This window comes from Mus caroli, chromosome 4, assembly GCF_900094665.2.
Source record: "Mus caroli chromosome 4, CAROLI_EIJ_v1.1, whole genome shotgun sequence".
Taxonomy (NCBI): Eukaryota; Metazoa; Chordata; class Mammalia; order Rodentia; family Muridae; genus Mus; species Mus caroli.
The window spans coordinates 118,121,191-118,147,244 of record NC_034573.1 but is presented as its reverse complement, the minus strand read 5'-3'; the positions used below and the strand labels follow the sequence as shown (position 1 = coordinate 118,147,244).

Sequence of the window (26,054 nt, the reverse complement as noted above, 5' to 3'; positions counted from 1 at the left end):
CATCCCATAATCAGCTTCCAAATGCTGACACCATTGCACACACTAGCAAGATTTTGCTGAAAGAACCCAGATATAGCTCTCTATTGTGAGACTATGCCGGGGCCTAGCAAACACAGAAGNGGATGCTCACAGTCAGCTATTGGATGGATCACAGGGCCCCCAATGGAGGAGCTAGAAAAAGTACCCAAGGAGCTAAAGGGATCTGCAACCCTATAGTTGGAACAACATGATGAACTAACCAGTACCCCGGAGCTCTTGACTCTAGCTGCATATGTATCAAAAGATGGCCTAGTCGGCCATCACTGGAAAGAGAGGCCCATTGGACTTGCAAACTTTATATGCCCCAGTACAGGGGAATGCCAGGGACAAAAAGTGGGAGTGGGTGGGTAGGGGGGTGGGGGGGAGGGTATGGGGGACTTTTGGGATGGCATTGGAAATGTAAATGAGGAAAATACCTAATTAAAAAAAAAGATGCATAAACAAGTTGCTGTCCCCAGTGACATTTACCTCCTAACAGGATAAAGAACACAGGACTGGGCAAAGGGGGAAGAGTGAGCAGAAGGGGGTGGGCAGCTTCCAATAAGAGGGTTCACCGTGACCTGTGTGCGGTGGTGGCCTTTGAACGGTAACCTGATGCTAAGGAGCCAGACACCCCTAGGATGATTGCTCCAGTCAGGAAGAACTGAAGGTGCAAAGGCCCTAAGGGAAGAGGGAATGAGCATGATGGACATGAGGTACAGGGTGGAGAGGACTCAGGAGCAGCAGAGAGAGCATGGTAGTTCACGGAAAGGGGACACGTGGTGAGCTGCAGAGGATGACAACATCTGAAGACTCATAGGAAGGACTTGGAACTCAGGAATTGAGTGGCGTCCCAAAGTAGAATCCTGGTTCTACTGGATGCAAAGACCTAAACGATCTCTGGAATCAGATCCACACTGCAGACGTCATCTTAAACTGCCTGTTACATGGCTTTACCAGGCATTTCCGCTGGCATTTCAAAAGTGCACCCAGAACCAAATCCTTTATCATTTCCAAAGCCTCCTACAGGCCTTACCTCTGTGAATGACAACTCCAGAGGCCTAAGCTAAGCAGAATACACCATTGCCTTATAGCCCGGTGGTTCTCAATCTGGAGGCTGTGACCCCTTTGGAGTCAAATGACTATTCCATTGGGGCCACACATCAGATATCCTGCTTATTGTGTATTTACATAATGATTCGTAACAGTAGCAAAATTACATTTATGAAGTAGCAACAAAAGTAGGGTTTGTTTGTTTGTTTTGAGACAGAGTTTCTCTGTGTAGCTCTAGCTGTCCTGGAACTCACTTTGTAGACCAGGCTGGCCAACTTGAACTCAGAAATCCGCCTGCCTCTGCTGGGATTAAAGGCATGTGCCACCACGCCCGGCTAACAAAAGTAGTTTTGTGGTGGTGGTGGTGGGGGGTGGTCACCACAGCATGAGGAACTGTATTAAAGGGTCGTAGCACTAGGAAAGGTTGAGAATCGCTGCCATAGCCCATCAGTGACTAACTTTCTTTTTCCTTCTGCTTCTCTTTAGCATCTCTTGTAGCTGACACATCTTCCTCACACCCCAGAGGTTGAGCCCCCTCCCCGTGCTGCACTTCTCTGATCTCACACTTGAGATCTTGCTCCTCCTCAATCCATCCTCCACACTGGCGCCATCTGGATGGTCGGTTCCACGCATTACAAATTCTGTCTGTCCCATATCTGTTTGGAGTGTTCCAGAGAAACTCCCTGCTACATAGAAAGAGAAGTCTAGACTCTTTAAAGGGCACCAGACTCACTATGATGAAAATCCCTTGCCAACCCCTTTGATCTGTATCCTCCTGCCTGAGTGGACCTCACAGTCCAGACAGACCATAGAACTGGCAGCTTTACAAATGTACAATGCTCGGTGCCTGCCTGCTTTTTTCTCTAGGCTATTTTTGTTTTCTAGAATGGTTCTGTCTCTTGTCCCCCTGTGAAACGGCTAAGCACCATTTCCAGAGCAATGTGGGTCTTGCCCATTCCACACTTATCTTTCCTAACTGCTGTCATGGAGTCTGTAGATCAGGCTTACTGTCCTCATGCCCTGGCACCCAAAGAGCTACAACTCCAGCAGACCAAGAGCTAAAGAGTAAAATCTTGCTGCTCACAGACCCCAGAGGGCTAAGCATCTTCCAAGCAAAGTCCATTCCCAGTCCAACAATGCTGGTTCTACCTATACCATAACACCCAGAGCACAGCATCATTAACAGTCACCATAAGAAAACCAGGGAGCCAAGGCTCTCTATCCATCTGATTATAATTGGAAACAGGGGTAACATATATGGCTCTGCCTTTCATTTGATGCAAAAAAAAAAAAACCCCACTGTTTATTGTAATGAATGATACTATTTCCTCCCCTCCACAATCCAGCCCACCCACCCAGTCCTGGAGCTTGTCCTAGCCTCCAGCCCTACCCCCACCACCTCAGCATGAGCAAACTCTGAACTGAACTGTACACAAATGTTTCAGATGCTAGCTGAGGCTTTGTGTCACCAGCTAATATGACAAATTCTGGCAGCCCATGGAGAAAGTCCCTTGATCACAATGCCTGGCTAAGTAGTCAAGTCTGAACTCTGGAGGCTCAGTTCTTAGCTTAAGAGCAGACCATGAATTTGGAGAATTACTTGGAGCTAATCCCAGTCTCCATATCAAGGTGGGATAGATGTGGTTTTGAGTGTGAGGTTCTGTTGGTGGACTAGGAACAGAGGTGCACATTTTACACCAAGTGAATCTTTTCTCACACGTCTAAAAAACTCATCTGTCCAGTCCCCATAAAGACTTGGTGCCATGGGGCTTAGGTAGCAGAGGACTGTGCCTGATGGATGCTTGGGAGGGTCAATTCAGTTTCTGATGACGTTTGATACAAGGAGTGCGGCCCAGGTCTGTGGCCCATGGCAGGGAGTTCCCTCACAGTTCCATTCAGCATTCCTAATGGTCTCAGTCAAGATTGTCCAAGTGAGATGATACGAGGCACACACACTTCCAACCCTCCCTGTAACACAGCCTCCATGAAGTCAGACCCCGACACCTAGGTTTTCCCACTCTCCTTCATGGATGGACAGATCAATCCAGACCCAGAAGATTCCAACTGAACCCACTCACAGGGATGGCACATCCTTTGTTCAGCAACTATAATGTGGGCTGCCCCTTTTTGTGGGCAGAGGATGCTCTGTCGGTTAAATGATCAGAATGGGAGGGATATGTATTCCGAGTCTAGAGTCCCTAGTGAGATTCTGAGGAACTGGGATAAAACACATGGGATAAAATGTGGTGGCCCAAATGACTCATTTTTCCCCATGTTCCCAGCAATGCTGCTCACAGGTATATCACAACCCCATGAAGTTCACAGCTACCCGTGCCCAGTCTTCAAGAACTCCAAGTAACTTGCAGAGGTGTCTGTCTTTGTCACACAGGTAGGTGCCAGTTGGCCTTTGGGGTCCTTCTAAAATTAGCTTTAGTTTCTATTATCCTGGAAAGTTATGCCTAGGATCAAGTGAGGAGAAAAATACCCATTTGTCAGTTATCTCCTGAACTCAGAGGACTTCAAGAAAGGGAGTGGCTACATCTCCCACAGAGGGAGTGGCAACATCTCCATGCTGAGCTCTCAGAGTCTGACTTGTTTCCTAAGGCAGTTTGAGCACCTTCACGGGGACTAGAACCAGCGACATCCAGGCACGTCTCAAGCTGCCATCTACAGAAGACGGAGGAAGATGAATGGCCATTTAGCATTAGCACATGGTATTGTATTTACCCCTGGGGAGATCAGGCTGCCACACAGAGAGGCACATGTAACCTTTAAGACCTTGCTGGAGCCTCACTGGAGTTCATAGAGAAGGTGAAGACTAGCAGCCCTGCTATAAAAACTCCTTCCCTTGACTGCTCCACAAGATGACCATTGTAAGAACGGGAGGGTCAACTATAAACCCAAGGCTCATACAAAAGTGAGTGAAGCCCTTCTGAACTCCACAGAGCCCGAGGAAACCCACAGTCACGAATGCTGCACTAACGTCCCAGGCTGATGATGGACAAAGAGAGGGGACTAGCAGAGCTTCAAGCTCTGGTCCCAATCCGACAGACAGTGAGGAGCACAGATGCTGGTCTGTGGAGCTCAGCATCTGTCTCCACGGCTCTTTGAGTCAGACGTGGGAGAGCTCAAGGGGAAGGCATACCCAGATCTCTGGGCATTTTACTGAGAGAAGGCAGCCCGCTGGCTTGTTGTCACAGCAGGAGGCAGAAGTGAAGGTGACAGTGGTCTCCCATTCCCAACCAGTGCAGGGACAGTGCATGGCTAGACACACACAGCGTAGTTGGTTCCCCAGTCCCTGCTGTACTCAGGTGAGTCTAGACGAGACCAGGATTTGGGTTCAGCCACATTTTCAGCTTAGTTCTGGATAGATATTTGGTTTGGAATGGATTGAAGGTTTTCACTGTGCTATAATCTTCCAAGAAGACTAACTAACTGGAACAGCTCCTTGTCGCAGTTTGTGACCACATATATCATTGTACTACTTGGGAGACCATTCTGTCAACCAAGAGCTCCTGGAGGATCATGGGAGAACCATACCCGCTACTTCCCCATCAAAAGCACAACTCTCAGCGCGTAGAGACCGTCCCACAACCGTCCTGCTTAAACAAAAGGAAAGCTGAAAATCACTACAAGATGTGAGGTCCAAGCATGAGTCCATGCATCCTGTCCTTGCTAGGATACCAGCTATGGAGGCTAATATTCCATAGGCTCCAGGAAATCAGGACCACCATGGCAGCTGACACCTGGCCATCCCCAATGTCTGACCATAACAGATCACTTCATGTGACATGGTGCCACAGCTCATGTGCTGCCATCTCACAGCGGGACCAAACATCTCAGACATCCCTAAGCCACTGACACACAGTAGGTAAGCTACTGACACACAGTAGGTATTCCATGTGAGTGGTTCAGAAATCCGCCTTCATGTTTAGATCACCCAGGAACATTCTAGAACTTATGATTCCTGGGCCCAGTGAACTGGAAACTACTGAGAATGAGGCCAGGAATTTTGTACGCTAGTATGTCCATGTGTGACATGAATGATGAGCTGGGTCTGTTTTGGACTGAGAAGAGTCACCTAAGACACCACCTTAGCCCACAAAGTATTTGTACAAAGAAAGCAGTGAGTGTTGCACGTGATATGGAACATCCATACTGGCGTGATGCTACCTCCTTGGACATTGTAATAAAACGCACGCAGGGAGCATCCACCATGAGCCTTTTTGCCTTCTTTGCTTCTGGCCAGCCCCAACAGTTCATGCCTATATTCTACAGATGTTGTTTTTATAGCCAGATTCTAAGCTAAGTTTAGCTAGGCCAGACGACACATTGATTAGACTATTCTGTTCCCGCAAGCCAGTGGCTGAAGGTGTGGGATGGTCCCAGTGTCAGCATCTGGTGTGCTTGGGGACACAGGGAGCACAGCTTGCCCATAGGCCCTTCCCACTGTCCCTCTTGATGACCTCTGTCACTGTGGCCCCTGCCTGGCAGATGGATCCACGTTTCAGGGGTAGACTCTATCACCCAGAAGTCTCCTTTCCCCATGCCTACTCCAACACAAAGTTAACAAGTGATTATGGGACCCAGCCTAGCCTGGTCTGACGGTCTTGACTCTTTCCTTGTACATGCTGACAATGTTGATGATGATGTGTGAGCCAACTCCTTACCCAGAGGCAATTCCCTTAGCCCTGAACTTTCTCATCTCTGTCTTGCCTTGCCCAGGTTGACCCCAAGGCACTATGATGCTTCACAGCCATGGCCACCATGACATTTTCAGTTCTGTGACAAATAAATCCCACCTCCTGTCCTTGCCACAGGCTCTCCAGTGAATCACCCGAAGAAAAGGCCATTTCCCCACATTGCACATCACCAGCAAGGCCAGGGCACAGGTTCTCAGTAGCCCAGTGTTTGAGGACTAGAGGATAGAGGGAGGGGTACCCTGGAACTTCCATGTTCCCTGTTTATCTCTTCGAGTGCTCTGAGGTAGATGGGACCTTGACAGAAGCCTGGAGGAATGAGGACATTTCCTCAAGCATGCTCACACAGCTCACAGGCAGCTCTTGCCCCAGCGCCAAGGTCCTCAGGAGTGTTGCTCCCCATGCAGAGGCTAACGGTTTCAGATCTTGGCCCATCCCAACCCTGGCACTAAGTGTTTGAAAAAGGCAATTTTCCAAGGGCTCTAGCTATTGCGATATTTTCAGAGCCAAAGGAGAGAATGTTTGAAATTGGAAAATTTGGGATCATGTCTTTACAGGGGATACCAGGTGCCAGCTATAGTTAGTTGGGAACAAAGGAGGGCAAACTTCATCTGAGCATGGTGCATGTTACAGAGGTGGGCAAGGTCATGTAAAAAGCACCTGCCAGTAAAAAGACAGCTAAGGAGTTACGGCTGTGGCCTCTATGTAGTGCACGACAGAACTGTTATATTTAGTCCAGTGCAAGGAGAGGAAGCAAAAGAGACACGCCAGTGTCTAGGTGTGAAGCTGGTGTATTAGGAGAGCGTCTATTTTCTTCGAGTTAATTTATAGTTTAACAGGAGTGCACACACAAAATCCCAGTAGGCTTTTATTTTTACCCTGACAAAATGATTCTAAAATTAATCTTGAACAACAAACAGTTGGGAATAACAATGACTATTCTGAAAGAGAAAATAATTAAGGGAGGAAGGAGTCATTTTTAGCTGTGCTAGATATTAGAACATATTATAAAACAACAATTAAAATTATTCAATACCAGGGCCGAGACAGACGCAGCACAGGAGAACAAAGGGCGACTCGGGGAAGGAGACTTAACTACATTTGAGGATTCAGAGCGTGATAAAACAATCTATTTGCCCCAGATCACGAGGGAGGAGAATTACTTAAAACTTATGTTGGAAGACTGCCTATGAGTTTGGACAATATTATACATTCATCTAGATAAACTCCAGATGGATTAACAAATTACAGCTTAGAAATCAAATCACCGACAAATAGCTAAAAATAGAACAAACTGTCTCTCAGATTCATGACAGAATGACAACTTTGTCAGCTTTGGAAAGAAACCACAAATATTGAGGAGTTTGTCTACATGGAGATGTAAAACAACTCTACAACGCAAAACAGCAAAACACAAAAAATAGTGAAATAAACTGGTAAAGGGTGTGTGTGTGTGAAGGCCCTATGGAGCTTTTGTCCAGTGGAATGAGCACCTTCCTACTGGAAAGGAGAATCCAAGCCTCCTAGACTTGCACACAAGGATCCAGGGCTGGATCCAGGACAGCTCTTATCTAGTGACCAAGATGGAAATCCCAGCACCCCTGACATCCCTTTCAGATCTGCTTCTCTAAAAGGGATTCCAAGGCTCTTGCCAGATTTTATTGTCACTGGATCCCACTGTCCTTCACTCACATGACCTACAACCATTCTAAAAAACACTGCAGACCCAAGCACCCAAGTTCAATGCAAATGAACATGTGTGTATGTGTGTGCAGGTGTGTGCATAGATATGCATGGATGTGAATGGATATGCATGTGCATGCATGCACATATGTACAGATGTGTGCTTATGTGTGGATGCTTATAGGTACATGCTTTTGTGAACAGATGCCTGCTTACATGTGCATGCGTGAGCATCAATGGACAGGTGTGTGCTTATGTGTGCACGATTTCACACACACACTTGCAATCCTATGCATGTGTTCCTGGGACACACCCTTGTGCAAAGGCTTACACTTGTCCTATGGGTCCTCTGAGAACTCACTACTTCCACACAGATGTCTCCCTTTCCAACGTGGCCCCAATTTTGACCTACATTCTCAGGTCCAGTCTTCTAACTGATGATTCCCGGTCTGTTGGTCATTGCAGACTGGTCAGCAACTGTGGCCGTATCAGCTGCACATGAGACTCACAGTGACACAAACCAAAGTGTGCTAGCCACACTAAGACCTGTTGTTGGAAAAAAAATCTGACTCACAGGGACAACTTCACATAATGGGGTCTGTCTTCCATGGAGAGGTTTGTGGGGTCAAGCCCTATGCCCCTCAGCCTTGGGTTCACAGCTTTTACCAGGATCTTGGGAAGTTCCCAGTAATCAACTGATGTATGTTCTAAGGGTATATTCAATATACACTTACTAGATTCTCACATTTAAAGAGGCCACATAAATATGGAGATCTAATGAAGCTGTTAAAGGTGGCAAGCTATTTCATATGTCACCTATGGAAAGAGAGCCATTAGGTTGTTCTCTCTGTAAAGGTGAAGGCAGTTGAAGAGAGGGAGATGGAGAGGGAGATGGAGAGGGAGATGGAGAGGGAGAGGGAGAGGGAGAGGGAGAGGGAAAGAGGGAAAGAGGGAAAGAGGGAAAGAGGGAAAGAGGGAAAGAGGGAAAGAGGGAAAGAGGGAAAGAGGGAGAGGGAAAGAGGGAGAGGGAAAGGGGAAGAAGGGGAGGGGAGAGGGGGAGGGGGAGAGGGAGAGAGAGAGGCAGGGGGAGGGGGAGAGGGAGAGGGAGAGGGAGAGAGCCACATACCTAGCAATCTTAGGCTAATAGATTTTGCTACTGGCATTATGAATGGGAACAATACTTGGTGGTGGTGGTGGGAGTACACACAACAGTATATATTTATAGAGTTATAAAAAAAAGTTCATCTACTGGCCTGATGACCTAACTTCTGGAAATTTATCCTTAGAAAGTAGCACAAGGAGAAGGAAGCCATATGCATCGAGATTTCCATTATCGTCTTATGTAAAATAATTGCACATAATTGGTTGCATGAGTCTTGGCCCATTCACTAGGCAGAATATTCCCTTGGGTTTTGATAATGTGAGCAGAGAAGATATGTAGCACCCTGGCAAGGTATACAACATGGTGTGGGGTTTGAAACACAGCATGCAAAATGGTATACCCAGTGTGACCTGGATTACGTGCGGGTGGGAAGAGGAGTCGAACTTCAGCAGAAAAGAAGGATGGATCAGTGTGAAACTACTTGTCACTTAGGGGAGGGAGAGTGAGAACATTTGATTTAAATTCTGAAAACTGTATTTAAATCATCCTATTTACATAAACTTTAAAAATTCTAGAATAGACCCAAATTCTGTATTGGGTGTTGCTCCTTGAGCTGTGAGTGCTTCTGGATATTAGAGTTGTAGCATGTGGTATGGGCACAAGTCACCCTTTAGCGGGAGCAGGGTACTCCCACGGGGTCCCCCACACGCACCCCAGTACTCCAGTTTATAATACAACGGGGAACAGACAGACCATCCCTGGCCACTGAGTTTGTACACAGAGAGCTGTTCTGTAAGTGAAGATGGATAGAGAGGGGATGGACAGAAGGGATGAGAAGAAGAGGAGGTGAGGCACAGGGTTCCTTACCAGAGTATGGCACATTTCCCTGAGAGTCCTGGACCTACCCTTCTAGGATATGCTGCCCTCCTGAGAGCTGTATTTAACTCCCTGGGAAACCCAGCCAACAGGATGCTTCCACACTCCAGCTCAGTACCTGATCCTAAGTGTTCTTTCTTTGACTCTGCTTCTCAGTTGAGCCCTCAGATTCAGAGAATCTGCTGTGATGGAAAACATACAGGACTTGGGAGGGGAAATCTGGTTTCTGTTTACTGCTCTGTCAATGAATGTCTCCTATTCTCTCCTATCGGGTGATGGCTGCATAGCCTGAGTTAGTACTTCTATCCCCTTGAACTTGTTTTTTTTTTTTTTTTCTTTCATCTATAGTCAGAGGGAAGAAATGCTCTGCAAACATTATAGCGAAGATTCACATCTTCCCAATGACACGGGACACATTAAAAACCATCAGCCTCCTCTTTGCCACATGCTCTCTCATCATCAGGATGCTTCAGAGTTTAGCTATAGCCTCAAAAATACAGGAGACCTCTTGAGACTGGAGCATGGCTCTTTATCTTAATTTCCACCAAAAAGTGCCTGCCGGTGTCTAGAGAGGTTTTTGGATGTCCTGGCTAGCACCATGGTGGTGGTATTCAGTGTGGTAGAGGACAGACGTGTTACTAAAGACCCAATTCTCTGAGACAAAGTATCAGCATTACCAGAGCCTGAAAACTGTAACTAACCTTCTAGCTGCTGAAAAGGTAGCTAGATAGCCCTATAATCTAGGCAGTACTTTCTCCTGGTAGGATGGGGTTTGGGGACAAATGGGAGAAAGGACAGGTAGATAGATACCAGGAAGAGACTGTTTCTTGTAGCAACCCTATGGGGAGGTACCCTTCTTCCTTATCTTCAAAGTCAAGCTCCATCCCAGCATCCTCTGAGCATCTTCCCCGAGCACCCAAGGGTTCAATTCTCCCTGCTTGAACTCTCAAGACTATGCCATTGATGCATACTTTGAACTGCATACATTCCAGGAGGCCTCACCTTCTTATTTCACACCCACCCTATACGTTAAGACCAGAGCAATTAGGATTCACACTTTCTTATGGAAAAAAAAAAAAGACGGGGGGAGGGGAGGGACAGGAGGGGGTGAGTTCTATATGCTCCTGGCCAGGCCCTGGTGAGGGCTGATGGGCAGCCTCATGGAAAGTGGCTGCTAATGGGCTGATAATTGGCTTCCTGCCTTCTTTATGAAGTGTGAAGTGCGCAGCTAGCCTGTCAACAAAGCATCAAGGACTATGCAAACCACCCTCCCCTCCACATTAGTTGTCTCTTCCTTCCCACTGTTTCTCTAGAAAATGGCACTGACTGCCCTGCCCGATGACATCTAGAAGAGGCTCTGTGATCTCTGCTAAGGATGAAGTTAAAACAAGCAGAGGTTCTGTAAGGCAGATGGGCTCCCTTTCCAGGGTACTGTCTTCAGGACACTCACTGTGAGCAAATTCCCAAAGCAGAGATGGAATGGAACAGCTCTGAACCTGTGCGTTTGGCACTTGGCACAGGGCAGACAGTCAACATGGCTGACCGGACGGCGAGTGCTTCCACTCTGGGCTGATATGGAGCAGTGGTCCTTGGAGAGGCGGACTGACTGAGGAGGACAAGAGAAAGAGAGGGAAAGAGCTGTCTCTACATGCTGAGTTGGAGCACTTCAACATGAGAGGCAACCCGAGATGGGGAAAGTCATTGGTTGAGCATCCGCCACAGTGAGGGCGTCTCAGAAGCCAGTGAGGGATGCTGAAGTCACTGCTTGCTGCAGAAAATACTGGGCAACATGAAGATGGTGTGGCTGTGTGTGGGTTTGGCAGGGCAACTCCCTAGGACGGAGCTGTTCTGAAGGAAATCCTTCCACAGAACAGAGCAGCATTTCACACTTCTTTGAACAATCATTCGGAGACATTTCAGCCATCAAAAGAATTTCCCTGGTCCCCTTCTAACTCCTATGAAAGAGAGAGCCACATTATTTGGCTAAGTGCTGTGTTGATGTTTACTGTGACTAGTGTGTGTGTGTGTGTGTGTGTGTGTGTGTGCTTGGGGGGGGTGACTCTCTAGATGAGCTGCCTTTAGCCAGAAGCGCTTTTGTGTGTATGTGCAAGGACACTGTACAACACAGACAGGCAACTATTTTATATTTTTATAGACATTTACAGACGCTGTCCCCTTCCTATTGATCAGAAACTATGATGTGGGTTTGATCTAGAGTCGGGAGCAGAAGTATCTCTGTGTCAAAGTGTGACCTGGGCCCTGATGGCCCATTTTGGAGACCAGTTTCCAAGCATTCACTGGGCAAAGGGGGACAGGGGCTCTCGTGTTACAGTTCTCTTGCTATAAATATGATCCTGGAGATGCAAGCCTCTGGGAGTGAGAGTAGATGGCTACCCTATTGGGTCAGTGGGCTCCCGGAGAAGAGATAGTTTTGCTCGAGCTGGGAAGTTCAGCGAGGGGTTTCTAGATTGGGAATCTTGAGTAATTTTAGCACTGTTCTCTCCCTTCTAGACCGTGAGCTCCCTGAGGGCAAGACTGGGACCTATGAAAGCATGAGTTGAGTACCAGAGACTGAGCAGCGATGGAGACAGATAGCAACATGTCACATTTGTACTCTGAGGTACAAAGACGGGCTTCCTCTGTGGTGTATGTGGGGAGAGCTGGTTCTGCCTGCCATCCTCTGCTCAAGCCAATCTTACTGGGACTCAAGCTGTGTTCTAAACCCAAGGAAGCAGACACGGCCAACTGATAGAGGTGCCTGAAGACACACACGGGGTCCCCTTCCATAGCAGAACTTTCCAGAGAGCATCTCGTGACAGCTACCCCCAGAGTACCAGCTTTGTGGTTCTCATTAACAAGCCCTGGTCCTTCATCCTTGCTCCAAATCATAAAGAGCACAGCTGAAACCACTGCTGCCAGTAGAGCCCAGTCTTCCTCTTCTCAGCTACTTGTGACACGCTCCTTCTGGAGATGAGGGGCTTGCTGGCCAGCAATTCAAGGGTTTTGGCCCTTCCGGAGGATTCTAGAAAAATGTTCTAGAACTGCTCTTCAGAAGCACAGGGTCAAGCTCCTTCCTGGAGGCCTCTATCGGCTCTCACTATCCTTCCTCAGCCTGCCTTCTGCTTGCTAAACACATTTTTTTTTTTTTTTTTTGGCTAGTGGGATCGAGGAGCTGGGTCTCCCCATAAATACATCTCCTTCCCACTTGGCTCCTCCCAGTTTGTTCCCACGAAACTCAAGATAAACTTCAAAAATTAAGCTCCACACTGCCTGGGGGAAGTCTCATAGCTGGGCCTTGCCTTCTTAGCTTAGCTAAGACCTCCAGCTAGCAGCTCTGCCCCACTCTGCCTCGCTTGGTTCTACTGTGTCAACAGAGCTTTTGGTTGCTTATTCTGAGCTGCCCCTGCTAACTATCCCTGATCCTCATATCGCCACGGTTCCTAGTACTTAATGGGGCCAACATTGGCAGACAATGTTTCCCACCTACACCGAGAGCACGCCTGGGCAGATATCATGCAATTTAATTTTTTCCCCCACTAAGAGCTAGTCCATATGGAGCTGAGAATGATTTGATCTTTAAAGCTCTGAAGAATTTTTACATAAACTTATCAGTCATAGAAAATGCTTTGTCAGACAAAGCAATTTATTTTTAGTTTGAGCAGCATAATCCCCTGTGGTACGACCCAACTCACCCCGCCATTCTCATCACCAAGATCCCACCCGCATCCCCAAAGAACTCTCAGTCTGCAGCATGCAGAATTCAGAGGTCCTGAGTTGTCCACTATGGTGGATGGAAGATTGGAGGGTCGGACAGAGTGCCCTCCCCTGAGAATGCAAGGAAAGAGATGGAGGAGTTGAGTGTTGAAGGCTAAGAAGGTTAGGATAAGACAGCCCAGAGAAGCTAGAACCTCCTGACACCAACTGTGTTGCTCCCAACCCCCATCACCAACAGCCCCTTGCACTTAGAATCTCACTGTGACTAACAAACAGTGAGATGTTTGTGGTGCCACAAAGTATGTCCAACACATACAAGAAAGATGATGGGCTGCCTTCTTATCTCCATAGAACAGACCACTCACTTCCATTGTCCCCCACAAAAGGTCAGCCACTCAAGGATAGAGGGAGCCCTCCTTTATCTCTAATGCCACAGGAGATGGTGTGATCATGGGAAACACTCCCCTCCCCAAGTCCTCTGATCCCTGTAGCACTCCAAGCCTGGTACATTGCCTAGGAACTTAGAGACATCTTGCCCATCCCACAATAGCATTGTGTTGCGGTGATGACAAGAGTGAGGGGGAATGTCTTGCTCTGACCTCTGTGGGCCATGCTCAGCCATCTCTACCTTGCATTAAAGGGTCATCATCGATGGTTACACTATGTCAAAGAAGGTCTACAAAGATCATGAGCTGTACTCTACATTAGATGTGGGGACCCAGATAGTCACCTTTCTAGGGACAAGAGAAACCACCCCAAATGGAGTTGTGGACACCCACTGTAGGTTTACAAGGACAGGACCTTAGCTCCAGATCCAGCTTGCCTCTCCAGGGAGTCCCCTCAGTGGCCACCCCTGCTCACTTACACACACAGCCTGGCTTCTTAGCCGACCACTGGTTATTCTTTTGGCACGTGATTGATTTCTGCCCCACCAGCTCAAAGGCAGGCTGGCATTCAAACTCGAGTGTGTCACCATGGCGAAAGCGAGAGCCTTCTCTCTGGCCATAGGCAGGGATGCCAGGGTCTCCACAACTGCCCTGTTCGATCTCTGAAAGACAAGAAGACAGAAAACAAGAGACAGAGAAGGTGACGTTACATCTGTCCTGACAACATGTGTTCCCCACTGTGTGCTCTGTTGCTATCCTACAATGAGTTAGAACGTGGGATTCATAAATTCGGTAGGACAGTGTCCCTAGGACAATAGGGCCTTCAGTTATAATATGCCCATGACTCTCTGTTCACATGCTATATCTCAGAGACTTGGATATCTTCGTCCATGAAAGATGGGTGTTACAGTCTTGCATGTGAAACCTCCCTCACAGGCTCATGTGTTTGAGCACTCGGGAGTCCCCATCTGGTAGTACTGTTTTGAGAGGTTGTGAAGCTTCTGGGACAGTAACCTGGTTAACAGAAGTGGGTTGCTGAGAGAGAGCCTTGAGGGATATCTGCTTCTGGTTCTACTTGGCCTGAGCTCTTAGCCTCTTGCTGTGTCAGAGATGTGGGCAAGCCAGGTCTCAAGCCCCATTGCCATGGCCGGAGCCCCAGCAAGGTGGGCACTGTCCCCCTGATATAATAAAACAAAATAAACCTTTCAGTCTTTAATTCTATTCTGCATTAGACCTGTCCCGGGAGCTAATACGTCCCAAAGTTTGCTGACATCCTGCCTGGGTTGCACTTTGCATCTGACTTGTGAACACTGCTGGAGAGATTTGAAGAATGGCCCATCCACCCGTGTCATGAGCTCAGGCAAGAAGCAGTGGTCCTGTGCTGCCTGCCTTCCTTGCAAGCCAGAGTAAATGGGAATCAATACTGGTTTCCTTCTGACACAGAAGCCTTTCAAAAAACTTTTTGGTAGATTCAATTTGAAACAGTAGTGGATAAAAAGAAACAAACGACTCATTAAGTACACTTGAAGTTTGAGTCAGCCTTGGGGGGTGGGGTGGGGAATGAGACAGTACAGCCTGGTGGATCTCAGCAGCTTAGGGCCCCCCACCCCACTCCCCATGAGTCAGCCAGGACCCAGGTGCTTCAGGCAAGGAGTCTGTCCTGGCTGCAACTTTAGGGGTTCTTGAGTTACCCTTTGCCCAGCTCTGTGCTATGAGAGGGAGAGAGGGGGCTGGGGTTGGAGGAGAAGCTCCGTCTAAGGAGGAAAATGGCCTACAAGGAGACAGGAAGTCATTGAGAAAATGTCTGGTGGTGAAAGAAGACTAAGAGAGGCCTGTGGTTTGGGAGAGCAGGTTGTAGATTCTCCGAGAGGGGAGTGTTGGGAAGCTTTCCAGGACTCTCAGGCAGAAGGGACCCTGTCTTTTCAGTGGATGTCATTATGAGTGGTCAGGAGCCAAGGTCTCCAGAAGTCACTGTGTGATTCTGAAAAAGCTTTCTTGCTAGGAGCTGAGCTGTTTCTCTGAACTGACCACAAAGGCTCAGTCACTGATGCGCAGGCTCCTGATGGTCACGTTCACACTATCCCCCAAGTCTCTTGCTCTCTGCTGAGAGCAGCCAGGACAAAGCATGCTGTGTGAGGAGCTCATTCCAAGTTGTGTGTTCCAAGTCAAGCAGTAGGGATCCCAGAATGTAGGGGTCAGCATGACCATGTGCAAGCGCCGAGCAATCTCCAGTACAAATCAGCTCTCGTATGTGTGCACGCATGCTTGTGCACACGCACACGCACACAAACACACTGGCTGAATTTACATATTCAGGTTCCTTTGCAGCTGGCTTTGTGTATGCTAAGGGACAGGGATGGGGCCACACCAAATCATCCAAGGAAGGGGTTGCTTCAGATTCTAGAACTCCAGTCATTTAAAGGACAGGAAGAAAGGCCCCATGTGATAAAGGGATCTGAAGAAATAAACATCAGAACCCACCTTCTGCCAGTGTCCCCAAACATGTTCTCTGGGATGCAAGAACTGTCAGGGCAATGATAGTAAACATTGCCTGGCATGGGAAGACAGAGCCCGTATTTAAGGTTCCCTAGTGAGGCCCCGCCATACAAAATATAAGAGTAGGGTACATCTGCCCGAGTGACTGCCTTCAGCTTGTCTGAGGCTCTGACTGGCTCAAGAGAGCATGCGTTTTGGGATGGGGATGGTCTTCTCGGTCCCCACTCTGTAGTCAATTCTCTTTCCACATAACCACACCTGGCTAATTTCTCCCTATCAGCAAGGAAAGAGCAGGTATACACTAAGTGTCTTCTGTGTGCTGGGGCCTATGCCAGACACTGGAGATAGAAATCATTTGTCAACTTGGAACATCCAGAGGAGGAAACATGGTCTATGACATGGGGTCTCAGCTGAAGACAGGATGCTGAGAGCAAGGCACACAAAGTGTTTAGTGCCTCCAGGACTCCGTAAGACAAATTCTTTTCATTATTATTATTCTGTTGACAGCTCAATCGTAACATGTTATAGTGTCTCTTTAAGAAGATCATAATTAACATATGTACCATTTAAAACCAATACTGATGCCAGCCTTGTACTTGGACGGCTTATCTCCCCTCTTACCCTCATCCTGGCATCTCGGCTTGTCTTCAATTAAAACACGTTTTTTTATTTAAAGCCATGACTTTTTTTCAGTTAGTCTTGATTTTAAAAATATTGTCTTATATGCTATTTATCTTAAAAGTTGAGTTGGGGCCCCACTCTCAAATCGTGTGCCTAGAGTGAGCATCTTGCCCACCTCATGGAATCCCAGCCCTGGGCCAGAGAACACTTCTTTGAGAAGATATGCTTTGTGCTGAGGCCTAAGACCACAGAGGAGACAGTGGTCAAAGGCTTGGCGGTGAGATGAAGGGGCAGGGCTCCCGGGGTGAAGGGAAGAAACCAAGTCCCAGATGCAGGATTGTACAGTGGTCTGCAGTATGTCTGTGAACAACCTGCTGAGTCAGTGCTACCACAACCACCTTTCATTTATGGAATTAGCACTCTGCATACTGACTCCAGCCCCTGGCCGCTGTGAGCATGTTATAGATTAACTCATGTCACCCTTACAGAATCTCTAATAGAAGATACTATTTCCTCCCCATTTTACAGGAGGGGGAACCGGCACAAAGATACACGGCACAAAGACTACAAAAGGTCACAGAGCTCGAAAGTGGTGGATCTGATTCCCACAGGCAGGGGGCTGGCTTCAGGTATCACCACTTCCCATGTTCCTGCCTACTGAAAGGTGGATAGGGATGAGGCTGGGGACTGCTCTGATCGGCAAGACCAGCCCATGTAACAGGTAAGACAAGGGCCTGCTCGATCTATGAGCAAGACTGGACTTTCGATACTCAGTAATGGAAGCTGATAAAGGACCCTACTTTACTTGGGAGGACATACTTGTATATGTGGGAGCTCACTCTGGCTCCTGTCTAGGGAATGGTCTAAGAGTAGCTGGCTAGAGGCTAGGAGAGCGTTCATATTTGTTCACTTAATAAATATTGGGACTGTCAGTTTAGTATGGGTGGTAGAAAATGCAGTTTGGACCAGGGAGGATAGATGCCTTGCTTCTGTGGAGCCTCTGTTGTTGGGAGATGTTCTGATGGTATCACACACTGGGTCTAGGCAGAGGGGATGGAGAGAACCAGGAAGATGTGAGGACTCTGAAGAAGCCACCAGCTGTCCCAAAGAATAAGGATATAGGAGTAAGGGAGGGGCCAAGGTCTACCATACCTGCAGTTTTGGCCTGACCACAAGGGCGTACTCAGACAAGAACTCAGGAAGCAGGAGACCGCATGAAGGTTCACAAAGGCATGCTGTGTTTTGAGGAATTTCCACTAAGGAACAGTTACCTAGATCAAGTATAGGGCAGAAGTACAGAATTTGAAAATGTAACTTGTGCATGAGCCAGAAGTATGAGACCAACCAAGCAAGGTGAGAAGAGATGTCGCTTTGGGGGAGCAGTAGTAGAGTAGAATCTCCCAAGGCAAGTTGGGGGGGATTTCACAGAGCTAAGGAGATCAATAGACAGGAAAATTAAGAGTGGGGCTGAAAGCAGAGGACTAAAGAGTGACCATTGTGGATGCTGTGAGGACCAGTATCATGAGATACCATGTGCCTAGTGGGAAGGGAAGATGGCACAATAGAAGAAACAGAGAACTTTCAAAAAAAGCATTTTTTTTTTTAGCCGAGAGGAAAAAGATCAGGTCATAACTCTTAGGTAGCCACCTTTGGATGGTGCTTAGGATATTCTAAAGATGGAATGAGCTTGGCCATAGTTTAATATCTGGGAAGAATGAGAGGGAGGCAGGGGATGTTGATGGAGACCGAATGGCTCAGAGTCTATGGAGAGCAGGGAAGGGCAGTGGGAGGCTCCAGAGGGAGAAGCAGCAGAAACCCTGTGGATACTGGTTGGCTGGCCTTAGTGACCAGGGCAGAGACTTGTCACTGACAGGTGTGAATGAGGACAGTATGGCAATGAGTTTTCAGGTGGAGTAGGAGGTCCAAGGTCTTTGTCAAAAGTGAGGTAATTGTCATGGGAAGCAAGACTGGATACTGACAAGTCCTTTTAAAGCTTTTAAAGCTGTCTCTCTAGAGAACAGGAGACTGAAGCTCAGTGGACAGCCATGGATCTGTTATCTGGCAGCACTGCCTGCCTTGCTCACATAGACCCGAAAGAGATGGTGGACTTGACTGTGTGTTAGCCATGTAACCAGTGAAGCAAAGGAGCTGACACTTCTGGCACAGCAGTGGCTGAGAGGTAGCCAGGGTTACAACCTCCACCCCACCTTGCCACATCTTCTTGGGCTTTTCGATTTCTGATACTAAAATGGAATCCTATTTTGTTACAAGGGTATGGGGTAAGGATGGAAAGGATGAGGGTGAGAGCTAAGGGCGGAGATAGTGAGTCCAAGGGAAAGATAACCAATGGGAACAAGGCTGGCTGATAAGAGAAAGCGCCAACAGACAAAATGTCCCAGAGCAGGTGGCATGGCCCTGGATTCCAGCAGAGCTGGAGAATGGATCCATACCTGAGATGAAGTGAGAAGACTGAGGTGTGAGAGACAAGGAGGTGGCAAAACATGTGGTAAGCAGAGAACAGGGGGCAGTGATGAGGAGGAAGCAGGGGGCTGGAGAGTGTGTGGCGCCCAAGGAGAAGAGCACGCAGCATAGAGGAAAATGGACCTCAGGTGCCTCCTCCAATGTGAGGGAAGGAGCTGTTAGTCCTGAGGAGGAAGAGGAAGAGGAAGAGGAGGAGGAGGAGGAGAAGGAGGAGGAGAAGGAGGGGAAGGGGGAGGAGGAGGTTGATGGTGCTCACCTCAAGGAAGACAGGTCCAAAGAAGCATTTACAAAGGGCCAGGTAGCGAAGATGAGCTGTCTGAAGAGCTCAGATCTGGAGGTGGGGTGATGAGGAGTGAGGGTAGGGTTGAGAATTGGGGAGCTATTTCTAAGGGAGAGGAGCAGGGGCTGATTTCTGTCCTGGGTCTTCTCCCCAAGCCCATCACAGAACTGGAGGCATAGAAACGGAGGCTCTGCCTGCTGTTAGAGGCTTCCCGTGAGCCTCTGCCTGGAGTAAAGACCCCTCCTGGCCAGACACCTACCATCTCTGATGTCGGCACCCAGGATTATAAATAGATCAATGCAATTTTGACTTGGAGAAAAGAAGTCAGCCTTGCAGTTCCCCATCATTTGGTTTAACCCAATTTCACTTTGTAAGTGTATACCCACCCTGATCCTTTGGCCCACTGAGAGCAAGCCAGGGGGCCTCAGATGTCTGCGTGTGGGGAGGGGACTGGCCTTGTTGTCTTTGCTTCCCTCCTGTTTGCTTGTGTTAGCCCTGTCATTTGTGCTAGACTCTCAGGTTTTGCCCCGTCTTTCATGGGCTTTTCAATTTTGGACACTAAATTGGAATCCTCTTTTATGACAATGTCTGCACAGAAGGGATGGCATCGTGTGTTCTCTCTGTATTCTGAGGCCTTTGATGTGCTCTGGGAAGGGAAACCACTTGGAGGGAGCCGGGGTGGGGGTTGGGGGGCTCAATCTGGACCGCTCTCTGCTGCCCGTCCAGACAGCGTTGCTGTGTCTGCTGCTTTATCTCTTTGTGGGGCCTCAACCCAAGGTAGAACTTTCTCTCCTGCTTTTCATATGACCACCCCAGGTCACCTCCTCCAAGACACTTGCCTCAGCCTCACCTTAAATGTCACCCGCCTACTTTTTCTCTCAACCTGCTGCTCTTTCCCTTCATGGCACCAAATATCCCTCGCAGCTTGTAGTCTTCTGTGTATTCTGCTGGTTAATGTCCTGGATGCTGGGGACATTACTGTGGGAAAGGGGGCCGCCAATAATCCCCACTTGGCATCTACCACCTTCTTGGGCATCAGGGATAAGCTAAGCCCTCAATGTGACAACCTTCCTTGTACCAGCTCCATGGTCTCCTTGCTTCTTGTTGGCCCATCCTGGAGGAAAAGCTTTATGGAAGCAGACCTGGATTGCTCGGGCATCGTCGATCTCTGCTAGAGCACAGCCGATGTTTGGTGCAATGCACAAGGTAGACCAGGTGTTTACTGTGCCAAATGCCAGGCTGAGTGAGCACTGAAGACCCAGAGCTGCCTGACCTCTGAGCCCTGTCTAGGAGAACTCAGTCAGGGATGTGTTGGGGAGGCTTCGTGGAGACTCTTCCCTCCCCTCACTCCAGCAGGACCTTTCTCAGCTGCTCTTCTGAACAACCTGACACCCTGTTTCCCCAATTCTTCTGTCTTAACTCAGGCTTCATAGTATCCCAACTGGGATGGCAGCTGGTGGCTCTCTACCTCTCTGCTCTACACCATATTCTTTGATATGGTATAAGATCATTAAAAACTTACTATTAAGCCGGGCATGGTGGCACATGCCTTTAATCCCAGCACTCGGGAGGCAGAGGCAGGCGGATTTCTGAGTTTGAGGCCAGCCTGGTCTACAAAGTGAGTTCCAGGACAGCCAAGGCTACACAGAGAAACTCTGTCTCGAAAAACCAAAAACAAAGAACAACAACAACAACAAAAACTTACTATTAGGTCATACTGTCTCTTGCTCAGTTTCCCCACAGCTTCCTAAAGTCTTCAGGTTAAACCTCCACCTCCTGCTTAGGTAGAGCTTCTGTCTCCCCCTTCCCCATGGTCTCATCTTTGGCCAGCACCCACCTTGGAGTTGGTGTATCAGGAAGCAGAGTGGCCTGTTGGGATGTGACGTGATGTCATGATGGCTGTGAGACCACAGCATACTCAACCTGAATCCTGGTTTTGATACTATGTATTAGGCCTGGATCACATTGTTATTATAAAAAAAATCGGTGTGTTCGTGTGTGTTTGTGTGGGGATGTGCATGGCATGGAACATGGTGTGAAGTCACAGGACAAGCCTGGGTTTTGGTCCTTGCCTCCCAACTTGTTTGAAACAGTTTCTTTGTCTCTTCTAGATGTCAGACTTGCGGACCTGTGAGCTTCCAGAAATTCTTTTGTTTATGCCTCCTATCTTGCCAGAGAGATGCTTGGATCACAGACAAGTGCTGCTGTGTCCAGCTTTGTGTGGGTTCTGGAATCTGAACTCGGGTCCTAATGCTTGCCCGGCAAGAGCTTTAACCACCGAACCATCTAACTCCCCAGACCACACTGCCAGTCCTTTCTGACCTTTAGATTTTGTTTTGCATAAAATGGAAATTGTAATAACAGCTCTATTGACCAGTCACTCTGAGGACTGAACGAGCTTATGTGTGTATAAGTTGGCGGCCAAGATGCCTGGAACGTGGCGCAGATTCAGCAACGAGGTGGCACTTCCTCATTGTTATCATGGTCTCTTGTTTGCAGAGCCCTGCCAGCTTGCCCACGCAGGAACTGGGCACCGGCTGTCTGCTCTTTCTAAAATGAACACCCCCTGCTTGTCTGTCAGACCGAGTCATCTTCCAGTGTCAGTCCAAGTACATCCAATCTGGGCCTCCTTAGACTCATTAGGCCATCACAGGAGCTCCTTTTGTGTCCTGTTGCCACGGTGATCTACACTCTGGGTGTTGTATTCGGCTCTAGTCAATATTTAACGTCTTAGATATCCAGGTAGCATTTCTGAAATGCAAGTATCTCACTTCTGATGGGGCCAGGGCCCAAAGGAGGGTCATTAAGTACCAGAAAGAGGAGTTTGGGGGAACTAGGTAACATGTAAGGTTATTCTGAAAATAGCAGGTGAGAAGCTGAGCTGGCTAGGCACCTGGCATTGGGTGAGACCAGGGCCAACGAGTCCTTAAAGGGAGTGGAGCTGTTCCTGCTCAGTCATTGCCTTTGGCTTCATTATAAGCCTGGACCAATGCTGCCTCTTTCAGGAAGTGCTCCTGTGCCCTTCTTCAGTTAGGTGCCAGAAAAGGGGACATGAGCCTTGCCCTCAGAGGCAGTCTGGGCACCTTCTCGCTACTCACTCTCAAAACTGATTTTGGTAGAGATTTTAATGTTTAGAAATGTCTTGTGTGTGTTGTCTCTGTGTGTGTACATCCTCACATGTATGTTTGTGGGTATGCTTGTGTGTAATCCTGGGCATGAACACGTGTGCAACTGTGCATGTATGAACACCCTTGTGTGTAGGCCAGAGTTTGATATCAGGTGTCTTCCTGATATTATCTATCTTATTTTCTGAGACAGGGTCTCTCACTGAACTCAACCTTGTCTGGTTCAGTAAGGCTAGCTCATTGGCAGGGAGTCACCTGTCTCTGCCTCCTCATTGTCGGGGCTATAGATGAGCTACTGTGCCCAGCTTTTACATGGTTCTGGGTATCCAAGCTAAGATTCCCCATGACTGCAGGGCAGCACTTGCCTAGTGAGCCATCTCCCCAGTCTCCCACCCCCTCAACAAGCCATCTTTCCCAGCCAACATGTCCCTTCTCTCAGGCGAGTCTGACATCCCCTCCTCTGTGTCCTTCAAAGTCGTCTGAGTTTCTGACATCAGGTCCCCTAAGAACTTCCATTCATTTCCCCGGTGCCCTCAAGCAAGGTCAGAGGCCACTCTGTTTGATTCCCCATCTTCTAACACTTACCCCATGCTTGTGAAAACAGTCTACAAAGTGGGTGAAGGCAGAGACAGCCTCGGTGTCCTGAATGGTGTCTCTAATACATCATAAGACCTCAGGGGCATGAGTCAACAGATGATCTCATTTCTGTCACGAGTCCCTGGGCATCCTTCCTGAATGATCCTCCCTGCTCTTCACCTCCATCCTCAGGAGCGAGGTGCGGGGGGGTGGGGGTGGGGTGGGGGTGGGGTGGCTACTTGCTCCTCCCCTGGGTCAACCTCCCAGATTGAGCATCAAGCTGCCAGATCCCAGGCTCCAGTCAGGAAGCAAAGAGACATCCAGATTGATGTGAAAACTTGTTAGCAAGTTGTGTGTAATTTTATAATGTTTCTGGTAAGTGCTAATTGCCTGTTCCTTAAATATTTCTGGTTCTACTGGGAAGCGAAGCAATCGCAACTGTGAATGGGTTTCCCACAGCTGGCGCCCCCATGGAGGGAGACTGTGTTTTGAGGCTCAGAGGGCTCCGATATTCCCGAGCCTCCTCCTCCTCCTCTACCCAACCTGGAAGGATGACAAACAGATTAGGAAAAAAAAATGTTCCAGTTTTGCCACTAGAGATTAAGCTTTTAACAATGGAGGAGATAATTTCTTCTTTTTCTTCTGGTGTATATAAATGCTCATGTAGCGTGTGCATGTGCGTGTGCGTGTGTGTTGTTCCTCAGACCGTTGTGCACCTTTTTGAGGCAGGATCTTTCTCCTTCATTTGGACTAATTTTGCTAGGCTTCCTGACCAGTATGCCCTGGGGACCCACCCCTTTTCTCACCCCCAGCTTTTGGATTACGACTGTACCCCACCATGCCCAGCTCTTTCATGTAGGCTCTGGGGAACCCAAACCTTGGTCCTCATGTTTGTGCAGCAAACGATTCTCCAGCCCTGGGGTAGGGAGGAACTCCTAACGTGGGGAGGCTACAGAGCTGCCTGCCTGCCCCAGAGTAGCACCCCTGCCCTAAGGGATGAAGCAAAGGAGCCAGCTATGTCCAGAGGGCTCAGTAGAACAGATAGATGTTGCCGCTGTACTCAGATGTCTGATGTCACCCCATAGGGCATCCGTATAAGGCTATTCTCTCATGACTAGACTAAGATATTATCTATGTGGCATGGGATTTCTCTGAAGCTTGAATCAGCAGGAGGCTAGCATATAGGCAGATATAATAAACATGGACAGTTTGAGCAGTGATGTAGGGTGGAAGCGCCACAGGCCCAAGGAGGAAGGAGGAGAGAGCAGATTTCAATCTACTGATTCCAAAATGTCAGGTCCACACTGGGTGCTTCAGGGTACCAAGTCTTTGAGAGCCCTAGCAATCCTACCAGTTACCCACGCCTCTCCATGGACAAGAGAACTCAGGTTCACCAATGAAGGGACTGGCTCATCCCAGGGGCCATGGACGAATCTCACTGAAACCTGGGTTTGGTTTGCCTAACCTGGAAGCCCAAGGGACAAGGAGAATGCCTGATGCTTGGCGCCTGTGCACCGTGTGGTAAGGGGGAAGAAGAGGAAACCAGAAGGTTCAAAGAGGGCATCCGAATGTGCCTGGGTAAAGTCATTAGAACTGAAGTCTCCAAAGCTTTTCTGAGCACGTGTTCTAGATGCCTCTGTCTTGAGTGGACTCACAGGAGCCAGAATGTGGTCTAGGAATACTTATGCAGAGTTTCACATGCTGTGTGCAAGACTTCTTACTGAAGTCAACGAGAAGCCGGGAAGCTGTCACTAAAGGCTGGTTTTTGTTTTTTGTTTTTTTGTTTTTTCTTCAAGTAGGAGAACGCGATGCCAGACTTGGAGTCTGGAAGATCACCGTGTGCCATGTGGCAGATGGGGAGGGAAGAGTGCTGGGTGGGAGGCCTGTGCCGTCAGAGAGTCGGTAAAAGGAAGATGGAGGGCTGGATCATGGTGGTGAGAGGGGGGATGCAGTCAAGGGAGAACTGCAGGAATCTGGGAACTGAGGAGACTGAGGTGAGGTCTGGTGATGCTGATGTCCACCAACACTGGGGCATAGATGAGATATGGGGGATGGGAGGAAGGGTGGAGATGGGGGAACCTACTTTGGGGGTGATACTATGACCCGAGCACTCATGCTCCCCAATTGGTATACCGATAACTTCAGCTTCCAGGGTGATGGTTCTTAAAGGTGGAGCTCTGTGGAAGTCCTTAAAGTTGAATGAGGACAGAAGAGGGGGCTGGCCTAATGGGACTTCTGTCTTTACAGAAGAGAGCTCATGGTTTCTCCAAAGAAAAGCTGCATGAGGACATGTGGACAAGGTGGCTGCCTGAGAGCCAGAAGAGAGCACTCACTAGACACTAAGTTGTGTAAAACCCGGACCATCCACTTCTATTAGAAAGCATATCCACCCAGTGGTCCAGCCAGCTGCTCTGTGCCACTTTGTTCTGGGGACCTTGGCTGACTAGCCTGAGAGGGTTGGTTTGAGGTGTCAGAGGGGAAGCCAGCAACATGAGCAACAACAGAGTTGCAAGCCGGAACAGATGGGCAGCTGGCAGGGTTTAGCTTCAAGTTAAAGCTGGGGAGTTGGTGTGACCAATTGCGAGGACAGACCCTAAGAGGCAGCAACAGGGAGCCATGAAGCCAGTGGGAAGGGATAGCAGCATGTGCTGGACCAGGATCTGGCAGTGTAGTCACATCAGGGGGCTCAATTTACCATCTTTTGATATCAGCAGAGGTGTAAAATAGATGGGTCTCAGTCCTCAGATACATCACACAGGCAGAGACCAGGGATGGAGGAAAAGGTGGTCCAGCTGACTGGACCAAGTTCAAAAGCTCCATAATGCCCCGTGGCATTCTGTGACTGGGTTTCTGCCCCTCTGTGCCCCTCCTTTAAGGCTCAATCATTGAAGGGTCCCTGGCCCCTTGGGACCCTTCGGAAGGTATTGGAAGGCTTGGGAGGTG

At 48.5% G+C, this 26,054-nt stretch overlaps 1 protein-coding gene across 1 annotated transcript in view; it reads right to left on the bottom strand.

Annotated features, from left to right (window-relative positions):
* Nucleotides 1-26,054, bottom strand: part of Csmd2 (CUB and Sushi multiple domains 2) — a 575,103-nt gene that overhangs the window by 201,861 nt on the left and 347,188 nt on the right. Inside the window, exon 13 of the mRNA XM_029476560.1 lies at nucleotides 14,012-14,194. Coding sequence (XP_029332420.1) covers nucleotides 14,012-14,194 — 183 coding nt within the window. The remainder of the gene's footprint in view (nucleotides 1-14,011; nucleotides 14,195-26,054) is intronic.